Here is a 25,951-nt window from a genome sequence, read left to right on the forward strand (position 1 = left end):
ACTGTTCAACCTGCTTTCCTGCTTCCTCCACATCTGGCTGGTGACTCTGCCTTCTTCTTCCCAGCATTCTCTCTGCCCCAAAAATCCTGCCTAGCTATTAGCTGTTTAACTTTTTATTAAACCAACCCAAGTGACACTTCTTCACGTGTACAAAAAGATTATTCTACAACAAGATAGTCTCAGAAAGAAGAAAACAAGTCAATGAAAATGAGTAAATATGGATTTCCTCCTTGTGAACACCCTCAATCCCACACGCCATGGTGAGGAACATGATGCTGGGTTGCACAGCATGAAGCACATGTGCAGGAAATGTGATGATGATGCTGTGCTGTTAATGAAGGCTGGGGAAGGAGGGAACGGTCTAATTTCACTTGAGAACTGGTAAAATGATGCTGGTAGACGGATAGGCTAGAATCCCCGACAGAAAGAACCACTCAAAACACTTCAATAAGCCAAAATAGGATCACAACAAATGTCCAACTAATTCAAAAGAAAACAGAACAAAAACAAAGACTAAATGGAAAACAAAAAATAAAATGGTTTAGTTAAGCACTGAGATATCAAAATCTGTATTAAGTATAAATGGCCCAAGTATACCTATTAAAGGGCTAGGGATTAGCAGAGTCCATTTTAAAAAGTGATATAAGCACATCTGCCCCTAAGAAGTGTGTCTCAAAGGCAGACATGGAGGCACACGCCTTTAATTCCAACACTCAGGAAGTAGAGGCAGGTATGTGAGACCATCCTGACTACACATATAATGCGTGTGCTGGCTAATCTTACATCACCTTGACACAAGCCAAAGCCATTTAAGAAAAGAGAACTTCGACTGAGAAAATGTCTCCACCAGACTGACCTATGGGCAAGCCTGTGGTTCATTTTCTTGACTGATGATTGATGGAGGAGGGCCAACTCACTGTGGGCAGTGCCATTCCAGAGCAGATGGTCCTGAGTGCGATATGAGAGCAGACTAAGCCAGACGGAGTAAGCCAGCAAGCAGCATTCCTCCATGGCCTCTGCAACACTTCCTGCTTCTGGGTTCCTACCTCAAGTGCCTGCCCTGGCTGCCTTCAACTATGAATGTGATGTGGAAATGTAAGCAAAATAAACCCTTTCCTCCTCAAGTTGCTCAGGGTCATGATGTTTCACTGCAGCAATAGAAACCCTAAGACTGTAGAGAGGGTGGCTATAAAAGTGTGAAAAAGTATGTAAGTACTTAGTTGAAAGGGATATCTATATCACATAAAACAATGAAATTAATGGTCAAAAGGGATGAAGTCATCAGTCAGTCCACTAAGAAGACCATCCGATGGTCCTGTAAAATACATCTGTGAAGCAAAAACTGACAGCTGAAAAGAAAACAAAAGATAAATCCATAATTATGGTAAGAGCTTCCAACACAGCTCTCTCAAAAACTGGCCAGACCCCCATAGAAAATGAACAGGATCTAGAGCAAAACAAGAACACTGTCAACCAAGAGCATCTACTCGACCTTCGGAGAGCACTTCACCACCAGCGGAACATGCCTGCTTCACGTGCCCTGCAGCACAGACCACTCAGATCCTTTGGTGGCTACGAGACCTCTACCGGTTTACAAGAACCAGAATCCGCATTCTCTCCAACCACAATGGAGTCAAACTAGAAATCAATAAGGAAATCCTCTCAGTATCTGGAAACTAGGTGTTAAATACTTTACGTATCAAATACATCATCTAAATGAAAGTTTAAATGTACTGAAAAGTGTAAATAAAACATGGAAACCTGTGAAGCAAGAAAAGCAATGCTGAGGTAGATCTGGACACAAAACCCACCAGAAGTGAGGAAAAGTGGCGCACGGAGGCTTGTGCTTGTAATTCCAGCATTTAGGAGGCTGAGACAGGAGAATCACTGCAAGTTCCAGACAAGCCTAAGCTACAGAGTGAGAGCCCATCTTTCAAAACAAATCTGACAGAAGATTATGAATCTCTCAGACCTCATCAGAGACTTCTACTTGCAGGAGACGGCAATTAACACAGAGACCACAACTGGTCCAGGTGCAGAGTAGGAGACCATGGGCTGCTCAGGCATAAACGGGACATCTGTACACACCCCTCCTCCCAGGCTCGGGGATCAGCGCAGAAGAGGGGGTGGGTGACTAAAGGACACAGCAGGGTGGCTGTATGGATGAACTCATGCAGTTTTGACAGCATGCACAAGACCTGTGTAAGCACAAGCCACACCAAATCCACATCTGGAGCGGGGAGCTGTGCACAGTGTTTTACTTCTGGCCAAGGAGATACTGGCAACTGACGGCTACTGGGAGAGAAAGGGTCTGTTTTTTAAGAGTGTTGTAGCCTCTGGTAAGTCAACCACACTCCAGTGGAAGGCCACACACCCACTGGGCAGCACAAATGGGATTGATGGGTTTATTGGGGATGGGGACTCAAAGGAAAGGCAGAACAGATCTTGGAGGAGTTGGGGAAGGGAATGATAGAATAAAAAAATGAAATTCTCAAAGAGCTAACAAAATAAATAAAAAGGAAAAGTCTCAAATCAGCCCATTAAGCTTCCACTTCGGGAATATAGAAAATGAACAAAATAAGCCCAAAGCAAACAGAAGAAAATAATAACAGAAATCAATGAAACTGAAAGAAAAAAATCAATATATAAACATCAATGAAACAGTTGTTTTGGGAAAAATATCAATAAAGCTGATTAACTTCTAGGAAGGCTAAGAAAGAAGACATAAATTATCAATACAAAAAAGTCACTACAACCTCTGTAGACGGCAAAAGAATGAGGGAATGTTATGAGCATTCTACGCACACTTGATAATGCAAATGGAACAAACAAATTCCTTGAAGAAAGTAAGCTGCCACAGTTCACTAAGAACATATGAACAGCCCTCTGATTATTAAGGAAACTGAATTTGAAATTTTCAAACTTGAAAGAGTTAAATCTCCAGACTCAGGAGGCTCTTACATTTAATGAGTAATTAACACCAGTTATACAGTCTCCTCAGAATGTAGAATAAGGAGAGACAATTTCTAATCAGTCCATGAATCTAGAATTAGTGAACCAGACAAAAATAGTATAAAATCAAGGAAACAGCAAATGATATTCCTCATGAACATAGGCACAGAAATTCTTCAAAAAATTAGCAAAGAGAATTCACCAGTATACAAGTATATATCATGACCAAATGGGATTTATTTTAGGGGTGCACGCTATTCAATATTCAATGTAATCTGCCATGTTAACAAGATAAAGAAAAAGAATCATATGGTTATATCAACTGATGCAGAAAAGGTATCTAAGAATTCATCTGTAGATCATGATATTCTCAGAAAAAACATGAACAGAAACTTCCTAACTTGGTAAAGATATCTACAGTAGGATCTGTAGTCAACATACTTGATAGTGAGTATTTTCCCCTATGATCAACAGAACGAGGGTAGCTAAGCTCACCACCCTGTTTCTGCATCAAGCGAGACCAGGAAACAAAAGGCTGGTTAGAAACCCACAAGCAGTAATGATATTCCTATGTAACAGTAGTTAGAATACCAAAATTAAAGCACAACTCAATCTATAATCATTCAAAATAAAAACCAGAATACTCTGGGGCCGGTAAGATGGCTCAATTGGTAAAGACACTTGCCAAGCCTGATGACCTCACTTCATACATCAGGGACCACACAGCAGAAGGACAGAGCATAGTCCTGCAAATTACCTCTGACTTCCACACATGCACTATGGTTCACTCCCACATGCACGATAAATTTAAAAAAAAAAAAAAAGCGAATTCTAAAAAGTACCCACACTTAGATCTACCAAAACATGGGTCTATTTATATGTTTAAAAAGTATGAAATGTGAAAGAAATCAAAGACCCAAATACTGTACCATGGTTGAGGAATTAGAAAGCTCACTCTAAAAGATAAAGATGTCCAAGTCCTACACAGATCTAACATTAATGCCCTTCAAATTCACAAGGGAATTTTTTGTTGATATAGATGATACTATTCTAAAAGTTATAGGACAGACACAAACAACCTTGAAAAAACAGCCACCAATAAAACAACAAACAAATTAAAACTGTACCTAGGAGGCAAAGCAGGACGACTGACACAAGACAGAACAGTTAGGGTTACATAGTGCGTTCCAGGCCAGTCAGAGCTACATAGCAAAACCCTGTCTCAAACAAGAGGGGGTGAAGGGGGGAGGGAGAGGTCATTATACTGACTTTGGGACTTAGTTACACAACTTTACATGACTGACAACATTATGTGGTACTAGCAACAGGACAGACACAAGGACTGAACAGAGAACCACACCCATGTCCACCACCTCTGTCACAGGTTCAAAAGGAAAGACCACCTTTTCCACAAATGGTGTGTTTGGTCTGCGAAGGGGGTAAGGGGGAAGCTCAATCCAAGTTCACATCTTCTGTAAAAATGAACTAAGCCAAGAACTCTGGAAAGTCAAGTAAGAAATGACACAGAGAGCCCTGCACGGAGACCCACAGACGGGGAATGGGCCTGTGAAGAGCTTGGCACAGCACAAGTCACTAGGAAACCCTGACACCTAGAAAGTGACCGCTGCATACCTGTCGGAGTGGCTGCAACAGCAAAAATACCTACGACGAGGGCGGGAAAAGACACAGGGAACTGCATCGCTCCTACACCATAAGCCACACCGGCCAGCCATTTAGTATTCTGAAAGCTAAACACACAACTACTGCACACTGAGCAAACACTCTCACACCATAGCTGTGAAAGCTGAGGTCCACAGAAGAGCCTGCACATGAGCACTGCGCTTGCAATCGCTCCCAACGTAGCAGACGGCCATACCCTTCAGTGGGTGAATAATCAGCATGGTGCATCCACACCCTGGGTCACTTATCCGAAAGGAACTACTGACTCATGAGACTGCTCTCAGGAAGAACCGCTGCAGAATGAGGCTGAAGTCTGGATCAACAAAAGCCGGTCTCCAAAGATGGCATACTGTAATCTGTATTATCAGTTCACACAATGCTCGTCCTAGTCAGGCTTCTGTTGTGATAAATACCATGACCAAAAGCAAGTCGGGGAGGAAAGAGTTTATCTTATTACTTACAAATTATAGTCCATCACTGAGAGAAGTTAGGACAGGAGCTCAAGGCAAGAACCTGGAGCAGAAACCCCAGAGGGGTGCTGCTTACTGGCTTGTTCATCCTGCTTTCTTATAAAACCTTGAGGCCAGGGAGGCAGAGCCAGGCCGATCTCTGTGAGTTCGAGGCCAGCCTGATCTACAGAGAAAGATCCAGGACAGGCACCAAAACTACACAGAGAAAACCTGTCTCGAAAAACAAAAACAAAAAAAACAAAACCTTAGACTACATGTCTGGGAGTGATACTGCCCACAGTGGGCTGGGCCCTCCCACAACAATTATTATTAATCAATTTCATCTTACACTTCTAGGCAATAGTCCATCAACTAGGGAAGCCAAGGCAGGAGCCAGAAGCAGGAAACTGGAGGCAGGAGCTGAAGCAGAGACCAAGGAGGAACACAGCTTACTGGCTTCTCTCCATTGATTGCTCAGCATGCTTTCTAACTTGCCTAGGGGTCGCACCTCCCACAGTGGGCTGAGCCCTCTCACATCAATCATTAATCAAGAAAATGCCCCACGGGGGGGCTTGACAGATGTGGCTCAGGGGTTAAAAGCACTGGGGGCTGCTCTTCTAGAAGACTCTGGATTCAATTCCCAGAACCCACATGGTGATTCACAACATCTGTAACTCCAGCTCCAGGGATCCAACACCATCCTCTGGTCTCCTGGTGCACAGACCTGCATGCAGGCAAAATTCCCATACACATAAACTAAACAAACATTTTTGAGAGAGACAGAGACAGAGAGAGACAGAAAGAGAGAGAGAATGAGAATGAATATGCTCACCCCCCAGGACAGAAAGAAGGCTCAGTGGTTAAGGGTACCTTGCAATAATCTTGTCAAGGACCCAGGCTCACTTCCCAGCACCCACATGCAGGTAGCTCACAACCAGCTGTAACTCAGGATGCCCTCTGGCCTCCACTGACAGCACATAAATTCATTCTGTCTCAGCCACATATATATGACCAAAAATAATAAACATTTAAAAAAGGAAGAGGAAATGTCCCACAGATGTGCCCACAGGCCAGTCTGATGGAGTCAATTCCTCAGTTGAGGGTCCCTCTTCCCCGGTGACTCTGGTTTATGTCAAGGTGACAAAAACTAGGTGGCACAGATCCCATGCATCAGGTCCCGCCACCCCAGACATCAGCTACCTGCCAACCAGACACTCCCCCTGTGGCCCAGAGCCCACAACCATTACACTAGACAGGCTGCAGGCCTTGCCCACAGAAGCTGCACGCTCACCCATGCTGCCTTTGCTCTCCAGGCCCTCTCCACCTTGGCACTTCCCCACCTGGCCCTGCCAGCAGCAGGACATGCCTGTTCCTCTTGGGAACCATGAGCCGAAACCATCTTTTCAAGAGCAATCTACTAATCCCTGATCACACGTCATTTGATTAAACTCGGAGTCCTGGTTCTGAAACTGTGTTAGTTTCCAAACACTCTCTCCACTTGATCCTGGACAGCAGGCTGAGAGTGTGGCATTAGTTCTTTTTTTTTTTTTTTTTTGGTTTTTCGAGGCAGGGTTTCTCTGTGTAGCTTTGCGCCTTTCCTGGGACTCACTTGATAGCCCAGGCTGGCCTCGAACTCACAGAGATCCGCCTGGCTCTGCCTCCCGAGTGCTGGGATTAAAGGCATGCGCCACCACCGCCCGGCCAGCATTAGTTCTTAAAGTGCATATAAATCCAGAATTACCTCAAAACAAATTTCAAATTTAAAAAGAAAAACTAACTTCGTCTGTCAATCCTAATAATTAAGGCTTTATTTTTTACGAGTCTTAGCAAAGTGAAGCAGACACTTCTGTGAGCAGAAGGAAGTATCAAACCACTGTTCCCCCATTGTCTGAGTGAGCCTTTGGTCAACCCTGGAAGTGTAGGGCTGGGGGCAGGGGAGGTCAAAAGAGAAGCCAGCTCCTCCCCAGCTGCCACAGGAAGCCACAGTTTCTGACAGACTTCCTGAGGCAGGCTTGCTGGCCTCTTGCACAATGCCGGTCACTACACTCACTCCACCAAGCACCAAGTGTGTTCTCCTCTCAAGTGCAGGTCTGTCCCCAGACAGTTCACAGAAGTTTGCCAGATTCAAGCCACAGGAAACCAGGGCCCAAGGGCTGCTCATAAAACCACTTTCCATGTTTTCAGTAAATCTTGGTTTAAATTATTTTCTTTTTTTTTTAAGATTTATTTATTTATTATGTATACAGAAGAGGGCACCAGATCTCATTACAGGTGGTTGTGGGCCACCATGTGGTTGCTGGGAATTGAACTCAGGACCTCTGGAAGAGCAGTCAGTGTTCTTAACCTCTGAGCCATCTCTCCAGCCCGATTTAAAGTATTTTCCATCAAAATAAAAAAGAGGAACACCTGTTACCTTTATCAAAGCAAGCTCAGATCTGAAAAGAAACCAGCCTCTGATGAGGGGCTGTGGGGTATGGGGACCTCCAAGTCCCCATTTCTTTGCTCAGGAGCAGTCCCTTGTGGCAGGGCCATGCTGAAGGGGACAGGGGCCCACAGGGGCAAGACGTCCCTTACTGCTCGCCCGCTACAGTGTGGCACAGGAAGTGGAGCACCTATGGGTCAGAGGTCAACTGTCCTCTGGCCATGAGGGTCAGGGGCCTCCTACCACACCTGGCCTTTCTAGAGACCTGAGTGTCAGCTCCAGTCAGTACTGAGGGACAACTGTGGCTCACTCTTAATGTCTACCACACGCTTCAGGCAAGAGCTCGCTCCCCTCCTCCCGAGGGTTTTGATTCCTTGAGCATTATGAAAACACACAAGCTTTCTTGACCTTGCTTCAGCACTGAACAGATGGTTTTGTGTTTTGTGTTTCTCTTTCTTTCTTTTTTCTTCCTGCTTTGGTGACAATTGACCCTTCATTTGCAGGTTTCCAATTTTGAGCCTGTGGGTCCTTTTGCTCCCTAAACCCAACCCACTGCCCAGAGGGGAGCCGGTTTGTCCCAGTGTACACACAGCACCTACATCTGATGCTTCAAACATTGGCAGCTCCAGTGATTCTGAAGACAGGGCCTGGGACATGTTGGGCAGCTATAAATTATGCAAGACCAGCAGTTTTGAAGAAATGTTTTGTCGCCTAATTAGCTTCAACACTATGGAAAGGAAGGGAGATGGGGGGTGGGCAAGTCACATGCTGCCCATGGAGGCCACCCCCAAGGCTGGCTTCTCAGCACACAGCAGCAGGAAGGTGTAAGAGCCAAGCAATGGGGACCCCACCAGCCAGGCCCTGCCCACATGCTCCCTCTCTCACCCTGGAATCCTCCCGATTTGTGTCTAGGCCAGCTTGACACCTGCCCGCCTTTATGCCAGGTCCAGCCCCCACTCCTCCACTCTGTTCCTCAGAGGCATCCACACCCACCTCTCTCACTCCACCTTTTTCTCACTCCAGCCCCTAGTCTTGCTTCTGAGCCTTTCCTACACTTTCCTGAGACCCAGTCCAATCTGAGAGCAGGTCCCATCAGCCTGTCACTCCAGGACAGAAACGGGAGGCTGTTCACAGAAGACTGCAGAATGGGGACAATGAACTGAGACCGTCAGCAAATGGCCTCCAGCCCCCTAGTCCATCCAGAGAAGGGAAGTCATTCAATTGCATTTTTATAAATGAACTTTCGGTATTTTTAGCTTCAAGCAACAGCAGTACCTGGGAAGCCTTTCATGGCAGGCTGCAGCTTGGGGCCTGCAGCACCTCTGGTGAGTAATGGCAGGAAGCTGGTCAGAGTATCTCACGGTGTGAGGGAGGGAGGGGTTAATCCTAGACAGACTGAACGCCTGGAGTGGTCTAGCCTCCAGCTGCCACAGGCTTCCTCAGCCTCTGGTCAGTTCTTGGAGCCTCCCCAAACATCCCTGCACTTCTGTTGACTTAATATGGAGCTCCAGATGAACAGAGAGGGAAGCGCCTCCTCTCACCCTGCCCTCTCCACCTTTCCCCTTGAACTCGGGGCTCTTGGGAATGAGATGTTTATCTCAGAAGAGGCTAGAGGCCAGAGGAAGAGAGGACTCCCACCCCTCTCCCAGAAAGCTCTTAGAGGAGCCTAGGGCCATGTGCAGGCTGGGTAATTACAGGCGAGCTAGTTCCGGCCTCTTGCCCCGCTCACCTTCCACTAAAATGCATGGTGCGGCATGATGGTGAAATGTGCTTATTAATTTCACTCATTTGACACCACGTTCTCCTGCCCTAAGCTAGATGTCGGAAGAAAATGATAGGGATGGATTGTGCCCCTGTCAGGCTTCCAGAGACTTTCAGAAAGCCAAACCATCGAAGGCCGTCTGCCGCCCACTAGCCAAGCGGTCCGAGTGACCCCAAAGGTGCAGCCAGAACGCTACAGATACTGATGGACAGAGACGAACAGGAAGATGTGAGAACCAGGCCCGGGGCTTGAGCCTCCTGCAAACCGTGCAAGGGGACCCTGGGCGGCCCACAAGCAGGCCAGGAGCTCCCAGCCCTGTCTGATGCACGATGTGCCATCTCAGACCCAATCCATCAAAGCACGCTTCGGCTTCTCAAATCAGGAGCATTTTTATTAGCTTCCCAAGAGTTTCATGGCACAAAGCCATACCTAATGATTCTATTTTATGGAAAGTTAGACATTCCAACTGGGCTTTGAAGACAGGGGCCGGCCAGACGCATATTTTTGTCAAAAAGCTCTTCCCGAGCTTCTCAACACTCACTTGGGAAGGAGAGTTTTTGCTTTGTTGGGCTTTTTGTTACTGTTTTTAATGGGCTCCTCTTTCTGCAGCAAGGACTTGATGCAGACTGACCAGAGAGGTTCTCAGAAGGACTGATTTTGCCCACCCACCCTTCCCCGGGGAACATCTAGAAACATCTAGGGTGTTCTTCACTTCAACTAAGTAGAGGTCAGGGGTGCTGCACACAGACTGAGGCACAGGACAGCCCCATGACCAAGAGTTACCTGAATACTGGACCCGACACTGGGGAGCCATGACTCAGGGCTCCCGCCTGCACAGAAGCTAATCACTGTAAGGACAACACACTCAGAACACGCACACTCCTGACACAATACAAGACAACCCCCCACGGTCTTTCCTAAATCCTTTCCACGAACCATCAAAACTCGAGGTGACTTTGGAAATCAGTGGATTTAATTAAAAGGTGAAAAATGACCAAAAGCCAGTTCTGGCCCAAGCCAGGAAATCATCCCCGCACTCCATGACCTCAGCAGGCCCTCTTAACTCCTGGCCACCTCCTCTGGCTGTGACCTTCCTCTTTTGGTCATTCTAGTTCTGAGAGACAAGCACATCTTCCACACAGGGCAGAACCGACAAGCTGACATTGTGTCTTACCACATCATAGCCCGTCGGGGCTCGGTTCCGAGAAGCCACCACCCCGACTCCGGTGATGGGGTCCATTGGCGTCTCTGGCAAGGCTTCTGAAAGTTCTTTGACTTCAGGCATGGTGGCTTGGTCCTGGTTTGGAAAAGGAAACGGAGAGCACAAAATTCAAACTCTGTTTAATGTGAATGAGTGAGAGCTCAGAGACAGAGAATCCTGGGGCAGCTATCCTCAGCTGAGCTCTACATTCCTTACCTGGCCTTATCAGACCCTGAACTCAGATCAAGAATTCACCCCGACACACCTCAAGCTGTTAGCATGGAATGCTGAGGGCTCCTGTCTACTCCCAGGAGGTAATTTCAACTCAAACCCAAAGCACATTGCCCTATGTTCCAGGGTGGTCTCGAACTCCTGTCCTCCTGCGTCCAGCTCCAAGTGCTCATATTAAAGGTGTGTACATCTAGTTTTATATGGTACTAGGGATGAAACCCAGGGCTTTATGTAGGCTAGACAAGCATGCTACCCACTGAGCTACCTGCCCAGCCCCACATTGTTCTTAACTCTGCTCCCAAATGCCTGATTTCTGAACAGGGACCAATACTGAAGGGGCTCCCCTTGTGAAGTCTCAGAGCAACTTCTGTCCCTCATACAATGCTCCCACATGGAGCTAGGATTCCAAACATACAGTCTAGCCACACCATGGCTAGACATTGAGCAGAGAACTCAGCAAGCACCTAAAACAGAGAAGGCATTTGGGGCCTGGGCACAGGAGGCACCGGGCTCTGGATGCCACACTTACAAGTTAGTGTCTGAATAAGGAATTAAACTTTGGAGAGCCCCACCCAGCTTTCTCTCAACTGTAAAATGAGGTCTTGATCCACTCCCCATCTGTTGCAAAAACTAAGAGAGAGGATATAAAAGAAGGGTCCAGAGAGGTCCTGGACACACAGTAGGCACCCAGAAAAAAAGCAGGTGGACTGAAGGGCTTAAGAGCACATGGGTTCTGGCTTGGGCAGCAATGGGAAGCACCACTCACTAGGGGTCTGGCCCATTTCTTTGTCTAGTAACCGCCCCCGGGTCAAGTGGCACTTCCTCAAAGCTAAGCACTAACAGTGATCCTAATTCTCACTGGTCACTGGGATGAAAAGAAGGAACGTGGAATTACTATACTGCTTCTCAATGCTTCTGCACAGGACCAGTGGAGGAGGCTGATGAAGTGTGGGGAGCAGTGGTCCTGGAGGCTGGGGTGGCAGTGCCCCAGACACCAAACAAAAACAGCAACACCTGATACAGAGTACTGTTACTGGGCAAGCTGTGGAAAAAGAACAAACAAATCCCACCTCTCTGCAGCCATTACACCCGCTGGCTGCAGCGCTCTCAAGGCTGGCTACAGTTTCAAAAGCAAACCAAACATCCTGCCCAAAGAGGCAGCAGGGGGCAAGTTCCTGCTCCTCAGCCTCTGATCAAAAGGCACTGGCCGCTCAAAATGCTGTAGCCTACCTCACAGGAACCACCAAAATGCTACACACAGGTCACCCATTTAGTCAGCAGAACCCACAAAGCACCCCAGAAACAGACTTGTTTATGGATAGGGCTTCGCCGTGCCTGGCACCCCTGCCCTCTCAGCCAAGTTACGGAGTTATATTTTATTTGCTTATACCAAAAATAAGCTTCCAACAACCCGGGGCAGGAGGTGGCAACCATGCCACACCACTCTACCCTTTCCCAGTTTCGATTTTCATTTTCTAGCAGGTTTTATCTGTAACAGGCGGGGCTTAGTGCTCTTACACCCAGTAGGTATTAAGCAAATATTTACCGAGTGACTCCACACGTGTGACCCCAATATGGGTTTAGGGTTAAACTCCTGCACCTGCCCAATCCAGAGCAACTCTCTAAACAAAATGCTCTGCCCCTGAAAAAGTCTGTATTATGGGAACATAAAAACCACACGGCTGCAGTTTGCAAAATATTGGTACCTGCTGTTGGTTACCAAAAATGCTTTGCAATTAACAACTCATTAGCAGAATGTACGAATCCTGCCAGTGTTAAATATCACGCTGTGAGTTTAATAAAGGACACGTGAAACAACAAAATATTGTTTGAAGACTACTGCCTTTACTATCAAAGGGAAAGGGAAGGGAACAAAAAGCAGAAAAGGGAAGGAAAGGAAGGAGGAGAGGATGGGAAAGGGAGGAGGCAGAGAGAGATTAAGTGAGCACACACAGGGAATATCTCATTGGCTGGGAGACACATGGTCTGGGATGGCAATGCACTCCACAAGGCATGATGGCAGGGTGAGGGTGAAGGTGCTCACAAGGGGAAGGTACTGCTCCCACAATGCACCTGGGGAGACACCCAGAAGCAGTTTCCAAGATGGCTGCAGGCAGGCAGCCTCCGGCTGAAGCAGACAATGAGCGGGGCCTCCGAGCTCCGGAGCCAGCCTGCCCAGCCCACGGCAGGTCTCCATGCAGCCTGCAGTCATCTCCATGCTCGCCCCGCTTCTCTCCCCCGGCTGCTGAGTTGCTGTGCCCTGGGGATCAAGGCAGCCTTTGTGCCTCGGAGACAAATGGCTGTTCCAGGGGCTGAGGCCCACTTAGCGGTGGGGCATGGCCGCCACCAGCCAAGGAGCCTCTTAATGAGAAACGCCCAAGATATCCATGGCAGAGGCCATCGCTCAAAGTGGCTTGCCCTGAATTACATATTTTCTGACTGCAAATTACTTCTAACAGCATCTCGACCGGCACTTCAATTGACCTTCCTAACAAAAGGCCATTTATTAACCTGCTCTCCATGTTTCCTCAGGCTGCTTGGAGTCTCCAGCTCCAAGGGAAGGCACAGGAGCAGAACAGGACCCTGCCATCCAGGGTCGTGGGCCAGGCCTCTGCCAGGAATGAGAGGGGCTATGAATAGGAGCCTAATAGAGGGCCCGGAAGGAGAGCTAGGGAGCAGGTGTTTAAGGCCATCATTGACCTGCCAGGCAGGAGGTGACTGGGTGAAATACAAAAGGCCTTCCCACAGCAACTCTGGTTCCCCCTTAGTGGCTCCTCAGCCACATGAACACACCCCTTTAAGTCTGTACAGAACTCTGCAAGTCAGCTGAAACTCACCTCGGAGCAGGAGGGCCCACCAAGCTAGCCTTATGTTGTATAAGGGAAACTGAGGCTTGTTCCCAGACCCTGGCAGCTGGCAGTCCTCAGGCTAGCCTGTGCTCTGTTTCACGGCACACAGAGACCCACATCCTGCCCAAGTGGGAAAGCAGTTTCAACACTAATTATATTTTAAAATGCCAAAGCGCCTCTTTCCCTGGCCATAGCTCAGTAAGTCAAGTAAAGGGGAAGAGTACAGAAAGATAAAAGTAGCATGGGATTAATTTCCCTCACACCTCAGTTTCGAGATTCAACATACCCCTCATAAATAATTTACAACAATAAAAATGAGCTAAGGCCATGTTTGTGTAGGACAGAGGTAAATTCAGGCCTAATGAGGGAGATCTGAGCTCGGCACAGGAGGGAATGGGATGATCTATGGGCTGGCGTGTGCAGGATCCACAGCACACAGGGGCTCCATTACCAAAGAGCATCAGGGCCGACCTGGAGGAAGGAAGCCGGGAGAGAGGCAAGCCTGTACCGTCCAGCTGCAGCCGCAGGAAGGTGTCCACAGGGGAAGCCAGAGTGGACACCCTATTGGAGAAGCTAGGTAACAGACACTGGGCCCAGTGGGTTCTCAACACAGGCCAGGTAAGGAAGCACAGTGTTGGGCACTTGAGAGTCACAGTGACCTTGAGCTGTTCTGATGTGACCTTCCAGTCCCCAGTGACTTTTCCTGAGGGAGGGAGTGGGGCACGGGCCTCTGCTGGATCATTCTCAGACTGAGGGCTGCAGAGCCCTGCTCCAGGCAAGTGTGCATGCACATACAGGTGAGAGGGGGTCTTTCCCCCTCCACACCATGCTAGCTGCATTCACAAAGGAGGACTGGCCAGGAGGAGGTTTGGTCCCCCCCACGGCAGCACCTCAACAACACTGTCACCCCAGGTTCACAGAGAAAGGAGCTTTAACTATGAAGCCCCTTCACAGTGTGGTGGCCAGCCGCCACACTGCTCCCTTGTAGCTGATCAAAGAATTACCACAGCCATGCACTTAATCCCCCAAAGCCAGCCGTTCTGGGCTTAACTGATGTTGCCCATTGTTTCAGAATCAAAGGCTGCCTCCAGCCCCAGCCAGGGAGAAAGTGAAGCTACTGTGTGTAGCACAGCTGAAAACTCAGGGGAACTTTGATATCATCTCTGTTTAATTTCCACAGCCTCAGTGAGCCTGGGGTTTATCTCGTTCTATCAACTCCAGTACTGAAATCAAAACCCAGCTAACAACACACAGTCCCTCCACAGAGGCCCTTCCAGCGATGGGGAGTGGGCCAGGGAGTTTAAAGTGTTTTCCAGGGCGAGGACTGCAGGGGGCAGGAGCTGCGGCCTTCAAAGGAGGCCGGCCTCCCTGCCATCCCGGCCTCCCTGCAGAGAGCACAAGGAGGCTGGCTCAGAAGCAGTGCCAGCACTGCCCACCAGGGCTAAGGCATGATCACATATCTTCTGAAAAGAGTGATTTCAAAGTACGGGGCGGGGGCGGGGGGCTAAACTGGCCGACTGTAATTGAAATGGTAAAATCAGTGGGTTAATTAAGTCCCTGCAGAAGGATGAACTGTGTTCAGCTTGCCTGGGTTCCAAGTTCAAGGGCAGCAAAACCACAAACTGTCTGCCTATACCCCGCTGCTTGTGGGGCAGGAAAGGAGAGGGAGACGTGTTCACTCTCCAAGGGTACATGGGTGGACGCTTTCCCCAGTGCAGCTGCTGCTAAAGCCTGGTGTCCTCAGACAGGAAGGGCTCTGCAACTCTTTCCCAGTGGCAGGGACGGTCTCTGGGACCTCCCAAACACCAGCACCTTTCTGCAAGGTGCTATCCTACCCTGAGGAAGGTAGACTATGGCTGGGCCTCCCCATCACACATGACACTGCACAGAAGAACACAGAGCTGAGACCAGGCGCCATGCAGCACCCGGTAGGGAGTGCGGCCAGCATCAGGCTACCTGACAGGGACAGTGCACCGCTGAGGGCCATCTGCTGGAGAGCCTCACACAGGACCTGCTCTGCCTGCACCTTGGAATGTGCACAGCTAAGCTGGTGACCATTAGAAGTCGAATCCCTGAGCAACTGCTATTGGACAGTTGGGGCAGCAGGTCACTGTGGGGAGGACTGTTCTGATACCAGGAATGATGGCAAATATTTTTCTAAGCTCTCCTAGGTCACAGAATTTTCCAGCTAGGGGAAAAAAAAAACCCAAAAACCAAAAAAACAATGGTGAGCACTTCCTTTTTCCCCAGTAAAGGTCTGAGTTTTTCCTAATAGAAGAGTCTGGTACACACAAGCATCAATCTAATCAGATCTTTCTCAGATTTATATTAATCATTTGAGGACCACACATGGTTCCCATAAAGCACACAAGTGTGGGATAGAGCTTCCCAGCACTGCCCAGCCAAAGTACCTAGCTCTATGAATGCCCTGGAACCCTGATCTGCACATGTCCTGGAACACAGCTCTGCACATGTCCTGGAACACAGCTGTACACATGTCCTGGAACACAGCTTTGCACATGTCCTGGAACACAGCTCTGCACATGTCCTGGAACACAGCTGTACACATGTCCTGGAACACAGCTCTGCACATGTCCTGGAACACAGCTCTGCACATGTCCTGGCACACAGCTAGAAGGCAGAGACCACCAGAACACAGGTGAGTCTCATTCTGCCTGGCGTATGCACACAGCAAACCAGGGCTGATCCTGCCTATTCCCATCAGATCTAGTCTGGTGATGCCATATTGGAAGACCCTGATAGAAGGAAAATGCTCAGCAAACAAAATCATCCCAGAAGGTCCCAAAAGCAAGGATCCTTTTCTGTTTAGTGCCACAGTATAAGTGAGTCGTACCGTTGTCCTGACGGCCAGCATCCGCAGAGCCCATATCCTTTTTGGCTTTCCCATCTTGAATGTTTCTCTAGTACATTCATCAATCTAATCAGTCCATCTGACAGCTGACAGCTTCCACAAGGACCTTCCAGTTCTCTCCTAAAACTCAGGGGTGTATCTGGTACCCTGCTGGCTGACTTGACCTGCATATCCCACTGACACCCCAGCCTGGCTCACCTTCACACATCCTCCCACACCCCCTCCCCAACAGGGTCAGACATCTGTGGAGAGCTAGGACGAGAGGGATGCTCTCCTACACTTGGTAGCAGGAGTCTTCTGACTGATGGCAGGTTGTATGCAGGAGGGTCTCCTGGGAAGCCACTAAAACCCACAGCCCTGAGCCCTATGCTAGAAACAGATTCCAGGGGCTGCCAGGGACGTGGGCAAGGAGCCTACGAAGCTGCATTCTCACAGGATCTCAGCTGATGCTGAAGCAGCTGGTTACCACCTGCAATTCAAGAACCCCACTGCAGGTCCTTATTACACATTTGATAAGCAAATGATCAATTAATGAATGGAATGAACTGGAAGGTGACTTCCATTGAGAATAATCTCTGAGTTCCCTAGCCTCTCCCTCCCCATCACAGGCCAGCCAGAGTACCCAGCTTCTCTTCCACAGACACCAACCCCACCATTCAACATGTCAGGCACCTCTCCAGCTGCCCATCCAGACAAGTGCCATCACCCAGAGCTCGAATATCATCCTTAGCAGATGATCTCATTGTACACATATGCCCATGTAAACAAGTGTGAACAAAGGTGTGTGCACACATAGCCTTGCTGTTCGGGCTATACGCTTTCCTAACACTGTTCAAAGGTATGCTATGTGTGCCATAGTGCGATGCTCATACTAAATGCTCAATACATGGTCTATTATGTATGGATAAAGAATAATGAATGAATGAATGAGGGTCCTGCCTTCTCAAATACTGCCCAAGTTTCACTGGATTAAGGGTACTGCATAATGCAGCAAGAAGCAAATCTATCTGGCCCCTTTTGATGGGACCCCAGGCAGGGTCACTGACGTCCCAGAAGGACAACCTCAACTACTTGTGGAGGGGAGGAGACCCTGCAGTCTTCTAGACTTTTCCAAAGTGGATCTCAATGCAATGGTGATGGACGAGGGCCTGTCAGTTTGTCTATCAACAGCAACCTCACTCCCTACCCTGGTTCTGGATCTGGGCTGAGACTGGATAATGCAGACTGGGAGAAGCTCCACAATGCTGAGTGGCAGCAACAGATGAGATGTGCCCAGACTGCAGGGAATGGCCCCAAGGCAAGGAGCTGCAAATGAGGGGACACCTCCCTTAGAGGGAAGAGCTGTCCCCTAGAAGACAGAGGGTGGGGATGCTACAAGTCTCGATGACACTGACAAAGACTCAGTGGTCTGAACAAATAGGGACTGGGGGGGTACAGCAAGCAGTAGATGGGCTCTGAAAAAAAAAACCGTTTATGAAATGCCAAAACAAACAAATAAACAAAATCCAGCTAAACTCAATTTTAAAAACACGGTGCTGGGCGGTGGTGGCACACACCTTTAATCCCAGCACTCGGGAGGCAGAAGCAGGTGGATCTCTGTGAGTTCCAGGCCAGCCTGGTCTACAGAGTGAGATCCAGGACAGCCAGGGCTACACAGTGGAATCCTGTCTCAAAAAAACAAACCAAAAACGAAAAGAAAACAGTACTGCTGTCTATTCCACAGGATAAGCAATGGTGCCCAGGGCAAGGGACCAGTGGTCTGAAGCAAGGTGTGCCAGGACTCAGCGATGTTTCTCCCACCTACACGAACTCCTTCAAGCCTCCTCAGGCCTCCTACATCATCAGCCAGTGCAGGATGGCCAGCAGAGCGTAGTAATGGAGAAGGCACGGCTTTCCAGTCTGACCAGAATGCCAGCCGAAGCTCAGACACTCACAGCTGTGGGCTCTACCCTCATTCAACCCAGGCCTGAGATCTCACCAAATGAAGCCGGGGGCGTAGATACATTTTCTCTGTGGAATTATTACGTGAATGGAACATGCAGAGTTGCACTGGAGGACACGGTCAGCAGGGTAAAGGGGTGACTCAAACAGTGGGGGAAGACAGTTGCCAGCCACCTCTGCGCACAGCATCTGAGGAGTTCTGTTCAAATCTATAAAGAACTAAGCTAAACAAGAGTCACCTGACTCGTCTCCAAGGGTGAGAGATGCCCAGACAGTGTGCAGCACAGGAGGAGATGTTCAGCTAGGAAGTCTCTAGGAAGTGCAAGTTAAAACCCAAACCACAGTGAAAAGTGTCTTATAACCATTCGGCTGGCTACCTACAAAAGAAAAGGAAGTATCCAGAGGGTAACCAACACTGGAGGAGATGGAGAATCAGACACTTTGATGTTATTGATGGGAATATAAATGGTGGCCATCATTTTTGGAAAAAGTGTGCTAATTTCCCAAGGGATTAAAAATAACATTTCAGTATGATCCATTTCTAAGCTATGTGCCCCAAAGAGTTGAAATCAGAGTCAGAGCAGCCTCATTCAGTGGCCAAAATATGAATGGGCAAATGAAATTCAGTAGATATGTTCAATCATGCATCATTTGGCCCTTGAAAGGAGAGAAAATCTGACCCACACTATAACATGGCGAACTGAGAATACTGTGCTAAGTAAAATAAGCCAGTCAGAAAAACTTACACATTGTAACATTCCAGCTCCCTAAGGCTCCCAGCATGGTCATACTCAGGGAGACAGAAAGTAGAGTGAAAGCTGCCAGGAACCATAAGGAAGGGACACGCGGAGTTGTTTAATATTTCAATTTCGCAAGCCAAAGAAAGTCCAGCGAGCTGGAGAAATGATCCAGCCTTGAAAACACAAGATGACCTAAGTTCAGCCCCCAAAACCCATGTCAAAAAGCCAGATGGAGGTGGGTGGGTGGTGTTGGAGAGATGGCTCAGCTGTAAATAACACTGGTTGTTCTTCCAGAGGATCTAGGTTCAATTCCAAGCACCTACGTGGTGGCCTACAACCATCTGTAGCCCCAGTTCCAGGGGACCCTCTTCCATCTTCTATGGGGACCAGCACACAAGTGCACCAACATACATACAAAGCAAAATATTCAGACACATAAAACAAATTTAAAATGAATAAATATATAAATAAAAAGCCAGAAATAGTAACACATGCTTATAATCCCAGTGCTGAGGAGACCTAGATGGGAGGCTTTCTGGGCAGCCTAGGCCAGCCTAGTTTAATTATCATGGACCTAGTCCAATGAGAGACCCTGCCCCAAAAAACAATGTGGGTGGTTCTGAGTAGTAGTACCTGAGGTTGACCTCTGACCTCCACACACATGCAAAGGTACACAAACACACACAGAGAGAAAAGTTTCAAAGATCAGTTGCACAACTATGTGTCTGGACTTCCTGCCACCAATCTATACACTCAACACTAGCTAAGGTGGTAAAGTTAATGTTGTCTGCATTTAACACTTTTCTAAAAGTGTCTAGAATCGTAGTTCTCAAATTTCAGCAGGCATAAGAACACCCCAAATGAGCTTACTAAGTACACAGGTTCTGGGGTCCCTTTCCTGGGCACTCCGCCTCAGTGAAATCTGGGAATGAAACCCTGCACTCTGCATTTCCATAAACTTCACAGGTTTGTATGGCTCATTAAGAACTCACGTATGGAGCTGGAGAGGTTGCTCAGGGATTAGAACAGATTACTGCTCTTGCAGAGGACCCACGTTTGGTTCCCAGCACCCGTGTTGGGTGGCGCATAACCACCTGTAACTCCAGCTCCAGAGGCTCCAACACTCTCTTCTGGCCTCCAAAAGTACCTGCACTCATGTATACATGCCTACACACACACACACACACACACACACACACACACACACACACACACACAGATAATTTAAAATAAAAATGAATCTTAAACTCTTGTATGGGTCAGGATGACGGTTCGGCAGGTAAAGGAACTTGCCACTAAGTGTGACGACCTGAGCTTAATTCCTGGGACCTACATGGTGGGAGGAGAAATCAGGCTCCTACCAGCTGTCCTCTGACCTCCACGCACATGTAACCCTCGCCTGCTGTCACACACAAGGGTGACCTTTAAAAGAATCATGCATTTCTCTCTTTTAATGGCTATGAGGGTACTCTTCGGAACATTCTGTTGGTATCTGGTTTTTTAATTTTTTTAAGAGTGGATGTGGCATGTGCACACCTATCTGTATCTATAGATAAAGAGAACACAGGAACACATCAGTAAAAATCCCAGCTAGAAGGCCCTCCCTCCTCAGAGAAGCTGAGATACTGAGCTCCTGTGTGTGGCCCTGGGCCCTGGGCCCATGGGGCTCTCATATTTCTGCCAGGACAAGCTTAGCATCTCGCCAGGAGTGTGCCAACTAAACCAAACACTGACCATAGGATGTCCCCGACAAGGGAGGTGATGTCACCCACCCTGGTGGTGGCTCTGCCTGCCAGGCAGCTGGAGGGAGGGAACTGACTTAGGCTCTGCTCTGCACACAGCACTGGGAAAGAAATTCCCTGGGGCAGCACAGTACGGTGAAGGCCTAGGGGAGCCCCAGGGATGGCAGGGACAGGAGAGGAAGCAGCTTCCTGCAGACACCCCACCGGCAGCACCAACAGGCAAAGAAAGCTCTGCTCACCACCCACAGCCAGTAACCAGTGTCCTCAGCCCAACCACATCCAGGATGCCGTCACATATCACTTCTCTGTCTCAGCAGCACTTGATACTGCCCATGCTCAACTCAACTCCAACACCGTCATTATGTGGCTGTGTGGTGAAGCTATTGCCCTTTGGACATGAAGCACGGAGCACTTCTAACTGGCTATAGCAAAGAGACCCAAGCCACTTGGCTCCTGATGCCCCTGAAGCAGCTCTGCCATGAAATGGAGCAAAATTCAATGTTGGGACTCTCCCTTACTCCTTAAGCCTCGAGGGGGCATTCAGCCATTGTGTTCACACGGCCATGTGGTCTTGTAGCACATACAAAATCAAGATATTCCTGAATTCTTTTTCTGATGGGGCCTGACCCCAGCAGCAAATCACGTAAGCATTGCTGCATGCTGGATCCCACTTAATTTTCATGAGGCTTTCTGCCTCTTGAAGGGTCAAGTGCGTTCCTGATTGATGATCCTTATGGGGTACGCATTATTTGTAAGCCACTTTTACAATTAAGAAAATGGGGATTCAAGAAAGGGATAGTGTTTTATTAGGGTCATCTAGGGTCTAAAGAGTGGGACAGAACTCAACCTGAGCCCTCAAATTCAAGCCCCATTTACTATAACATAGCTTCCTATTGCCCTGAGAAGGTCCTTCTTATGCCTGCAAACAGGCACTCAAAAATAAACTAAGTAAGCAAGCTTGATTACCAAATGCTTAACAGTAACTGCTAACTGGGCTGGGGGATGTGGCTCAGTGGTAGGGCTCACCAACATGCACAAGTTTGATCCTGAGCCCCAGAAAGAATTCTAACTGCTTTTACTGATAATCCACCACACCATGGCAGGTGCTGCATTAAATTCTCCTGCAACACTTCATTATATCCCACCATAACCCATAGAGTCATTAGCTTCAGTCTATGTAAGCAGGAAATGGCGACACAGAAAAGTTCATTAGAAAAGCCAGACACAGGCCAGGGTCTCATTCTAAAGCCCTTGCACTTAACCTTAGTGAAATATTCTTGAAGTGGCCAAGGTCCACCAATATAGGCACAGCAAAGGTCCTTAGCCTATATCAAGGACACAAAAACCAGAGGAAGGGATGGACGATGAGACAAGGTGATTTTATAGCCAATGAACCAGCCACCGCTCTGTCAATCGACCTCCGTGGGTCTTGGGGACCAAGCCCCTGCAGAAGCCCCGATTCTCAGAGACTGGCTTCAATGTGAGTGTGGCACAATTCCTCAAAGCACCCCCAAGCGATTTCCCATCTCTGGTAACTAACCTCTGCCTACTCGGAGTTTGTCATTTAGCTTAGGTTTCTTCAGGGCTTATCTTCTAACTTTTCCAAGACAACTGATAAGATTTGCCAGCCCTGGTAAAAGGAGATAGGATCCAGCCAGCTGTCGGGAAACCCTTTCCAAGAAGGCACCACCAGAGACAAAGGCCCTGAAAGAGGAGCCCTGTCTGCTGTCTGCCAATGTGGCTGAAATCCAGGCGCCCTGGGTCTCACGTGGGGGCAGGGAGAAGAGGCAATGGCCATTTGAATTGGGCCTGCCTGTCGTTTTGCCCCTTGTCTTGCTGAACAGGTCCTTGGGGGTCAGGGGACAGAGGAGAGATCAGCTGATAATTCAGGGACAGCTGTGTGCTGAAGACAAAGGGAACAAAGATGCTCCTGGGTCTACCTTATTCACATTCATCTGAGGATGTGGTCCCGGGTGCTGTGCCAAGCAGCCCCTTAGGCCTCACTTGCCCTGGCTGGAGTCGTTGCCAGGGGAGGTTCATCAACATGCCCACCGTGCTTCCTGGATGGCTGGTCACCTTGCAGACAGGTGTCCTACAGTCTTGGTACCCACAGGGAATGATGCCTGAGGGTCAGGTGCGCGCTCATCTGCACCCACGTGACAGCAGAGAGCCGGACCCCTGGCCAGGCGAGTCAAGGGAACTGTCCCCAGCGTGTGCCCCGGTGGATACCATCGCCCCTCACCTGGCTCCACCCTCGGAGCGGGGCTGCCACTCGAGTCCCCAGCTCGCTCCAGCCGCAAGGCCGGGCCGGAGCCCCGGGAGCCCACAGCACCGCGCAGGGCGGAGGCCACCCTCCCGGGCCTGTCCCCACGCGGGGCCGGGCGCGCAGCCCGCAGGCCTGGGCCCGGCCGACTCCTCCCGCGCCCGCCCGCCCCCGCCCGTCCTCCCGCGCGGGCCTCACTTAACTGTTCCCCGCTGGGGCGGCGGCGGCTGCGGCGGCGGCGGGTCCCGGCTCCGTCTCACGCAGAAGCAGCTTCTCATCGCCCGGGCGGCGCGGGAGGAGCCGGGCCCGGGGCCCAGGCGGCTGCAGCCGGCGCCGCAGCTCGAGCGCAGCCTCCCCGGGAGCGGCGGCGGCGAGGGGCGGGGCGCGGCCTGGCGGCGGCGGCGGCGGCAGCGGCAGCGGCAGCGGCGGCTCGGGCCGGGGCCGGGGCGGGAGGGGCGCGCAGCCTGTGGCGGAGCCGGGAGCGCACCGCCCTGTGGCCCCCGGCGCCCTCGGTCCCCGCCCCCAGTCGGCCTCCGCTCGGCTCCGCTAGGCCTCGCCGTCCCCCTCGTCCACCGTTCAGCTCGGCCGTAGGTCCCTGGAAGACGCTCCGGCTCCCAGGCCTGCAGGCCCGGAGTGGCCCTCTGCAGGGACGCCCTCCCACCTGGCCCTGGGAGGCTTGACTGCACCCCGGGGCGATCCCCTCTGCTCTTCCCACTGCCCGGCTGACCTAAGGCGGCGCAGCCGGGCCTCAGACTGACCCCAAGCTCAGAGCAGGTCTCAGCTCGCCCCTCTTGCTGGGCAAATGGTTTACCCACAGAGGCCTGGGGGCAATCCTTGAGGAGGCATCTGGAGTAGGATGCCTGCCCCTGCAGTGCCTGGGGAAGGTACAAGAAGTCACAATGAAATGGAGCAGGACCCTCGGGCTGGGCAGAAAGGCAGCAACAGCCTTTGATCCCTGAACCACCTGCCCCTGCGCAGCCGGGCCTGCAGGCCCTGGAGGGGACACGTGCTAAACTGGACATTTAAAACAGCACCATACACAGTAGCCAGCTTGATTTGCTCATGCACCAGGACTCATAGTCACACATCTCAGGCTTTTCCGAAATAGCCAGGTCCTGAAGCTAGTGTGCCAAGCAGAAGTGCCTGTGGAGTAAAAGATCCAAATGTGTGCATGTATTCCAGGTATCTGTGCCACTCAGAAACACCACTGGTCCAAAGGATTTATAACAAGTCCAATCACACCATAAGGGGCCAGACAATCTGTGTTATTGAACTGCTACAAAGCCCGGTGTGGCGATCACTTTTAATTCCAGCACTCAGGAGGCAGAGGCAGGCAAATCTCTAAGTTCAAGGCCAGCCCTAGTCTACATAGCGAGTTCCAGGACAGCCAGGGCTTCGTAGGGAGACCCTGTCTCCAACAAAAACCTGCTAAAAGGCAAAAGGAAAACTAATGTATTTACAGATTCATCATAACCCTAATACCAAGATCCAACAGAGATTTCACCAAAAAGAACACAAGTACAGAGCACTGTCTAGAGAACTGAATGTATGTGCTTTGATAAAAGGTGTCTGCTGTCTAAGGAGATGAGAAGTGCTGTGTGCCACCCATCTGTCCACCTTTGGGAGACTCACAGAAGCCTCTGTGAAGGCCAGTAATAAAACAGAAACCAGGCTCCTTTGTTAGCCATTTCCCAGAATCATCTGGGCTAAGACTACTCTTTTCAAAGCTCATCAATTAACTTCCCACTGTATGAATCACTGCCATAGACTGACACACTTAATATAGTTGTTGCCCTACTAAATAAAATTGTAGTACTTTCTGATTCAGTTTGCTGTAAAACTCTCTGTGATAAAGCAATATTTAGTCCAAAGCTACAAAGAGAAAATTCAATATTAAGAAATCTATGCTGGGTGGTGGTGGTGGTGGTGGTGGCGGCGGCGGCGGCGGCGGCGGCGGCGGCGGCGGCGGCGGCGGCGGCGGCGCACGCCTATAATCCCAGCACTCGGGAGGCAGAGCTAGGCAGATCTCTGTGAGTTCGAAGCCAGCCTGGTCTACAGAGCAAGTTCCAGGACAGACTCCAAAGCTACACAGAAAACCCTGTCTCGAAAAAAGCAAACAAACAAAAGGGGGATCTGTGGATTTGGGGCTGGAGAGTTGGCGCAGAAGTTGAGAGCACTGACAGCTCTTCCAGAGGTCTTGGTTCAACTCCCAGCACCCGCATGGCACCTCACAACTGTCCAGGGCACCAGGCACACAGTGCACAGACATAAAATACAAATAAATCCTTTTTTTTTTTTTTTTTTTTTTTTTGAGACAGGGTTTCTCTGTGTAGCTTTGCGCCTTTCCTGGAACTCACTTGGTAGCCCAGGCTGGCCTCGAACTCAGAGATCAGCCTGGCTCTGCCTCCCGAGTGCTGGGATTAAAGGCGTGCGCCACCACCGCCCGGCTACAAATAAATCCTTTTTAAAAGTAATAATAAAAGGAAAGAGATATGTAAAATCAGGCCAGGTGTGTGTGTGGGGGGGGGAGGTTTATTTATGAGCACTCTGTCTATATGCACACCCACATGCCTGAGAGGGCATCCTGATCTCATTACAGATGGTTGTGAGCCACCTTGTGGGTGCTGGGAATTGAACTCAGGACCTCTGGAAGAGCAGCCAGTGTTCTCCACCACTGAATCATCTCTCCAGTCCCAGTAGCACACAGCTTCAATCCCAGCAGCCAGGAGGCAGAGGCAGGTGGATCTCTATGAGTTTGAGACCAGCCTGACCTACATAGAGAGTTCCAGGTCAGCCAGGGCTACATAGTTACCCCCTCCCCATTTTAAAGATATTTGTAAATTCATT

The 25,951-nt window shown here is 49.5% G+C and overlaps 1 protein-coding gene across 1 annotated transcript in view; it reads right to left on the bottom strand.

Moving 5' to 3' along the window:
- Mvb12b (multivesicular body subunit 12B) overlaps positions 1-23,427 on the bottom strand; it is a 160,152-nt gene extending 136,725 nt beyond the window's left edge. The window contains exons 1-2 of the mRNA XM_059260114.1: positions 23,308-23,427; positions 10,440-10,562 (exon numbers count right to left, since the gene is read on the bottom strand). Coding sequence (XP_059116097.1) covers positions 10,440-10,562; positions 23,308-23,382 — 198 coding nt within the window. The 5' untranslated portion in view covers positions 23,383-23,427. The remainder of the gene's footprint in view (positions 1-10,439; positions 10,563-23,307) is intronic.
- Between the last annotated feature and the right edge of the window lie 2,524 nt (positions 23,428-25,951).

The sequence above is a fragment of the Peromyscus eremicus genome, chromosome 4, assembly GCF_949786415.1.
Source record: "Peromyscus eremicus chromosome 4, PerEre_H2_v1, whole genome shotgun sequence".
In the NCBI taxonomy this organism is placed as follows: domain Eukaryota; kingdom Metazoa; phylum Chordata; class Mammalia; order Rodentia; family Cricetidae; genus Peromyscus; species Peromyscus eremicus.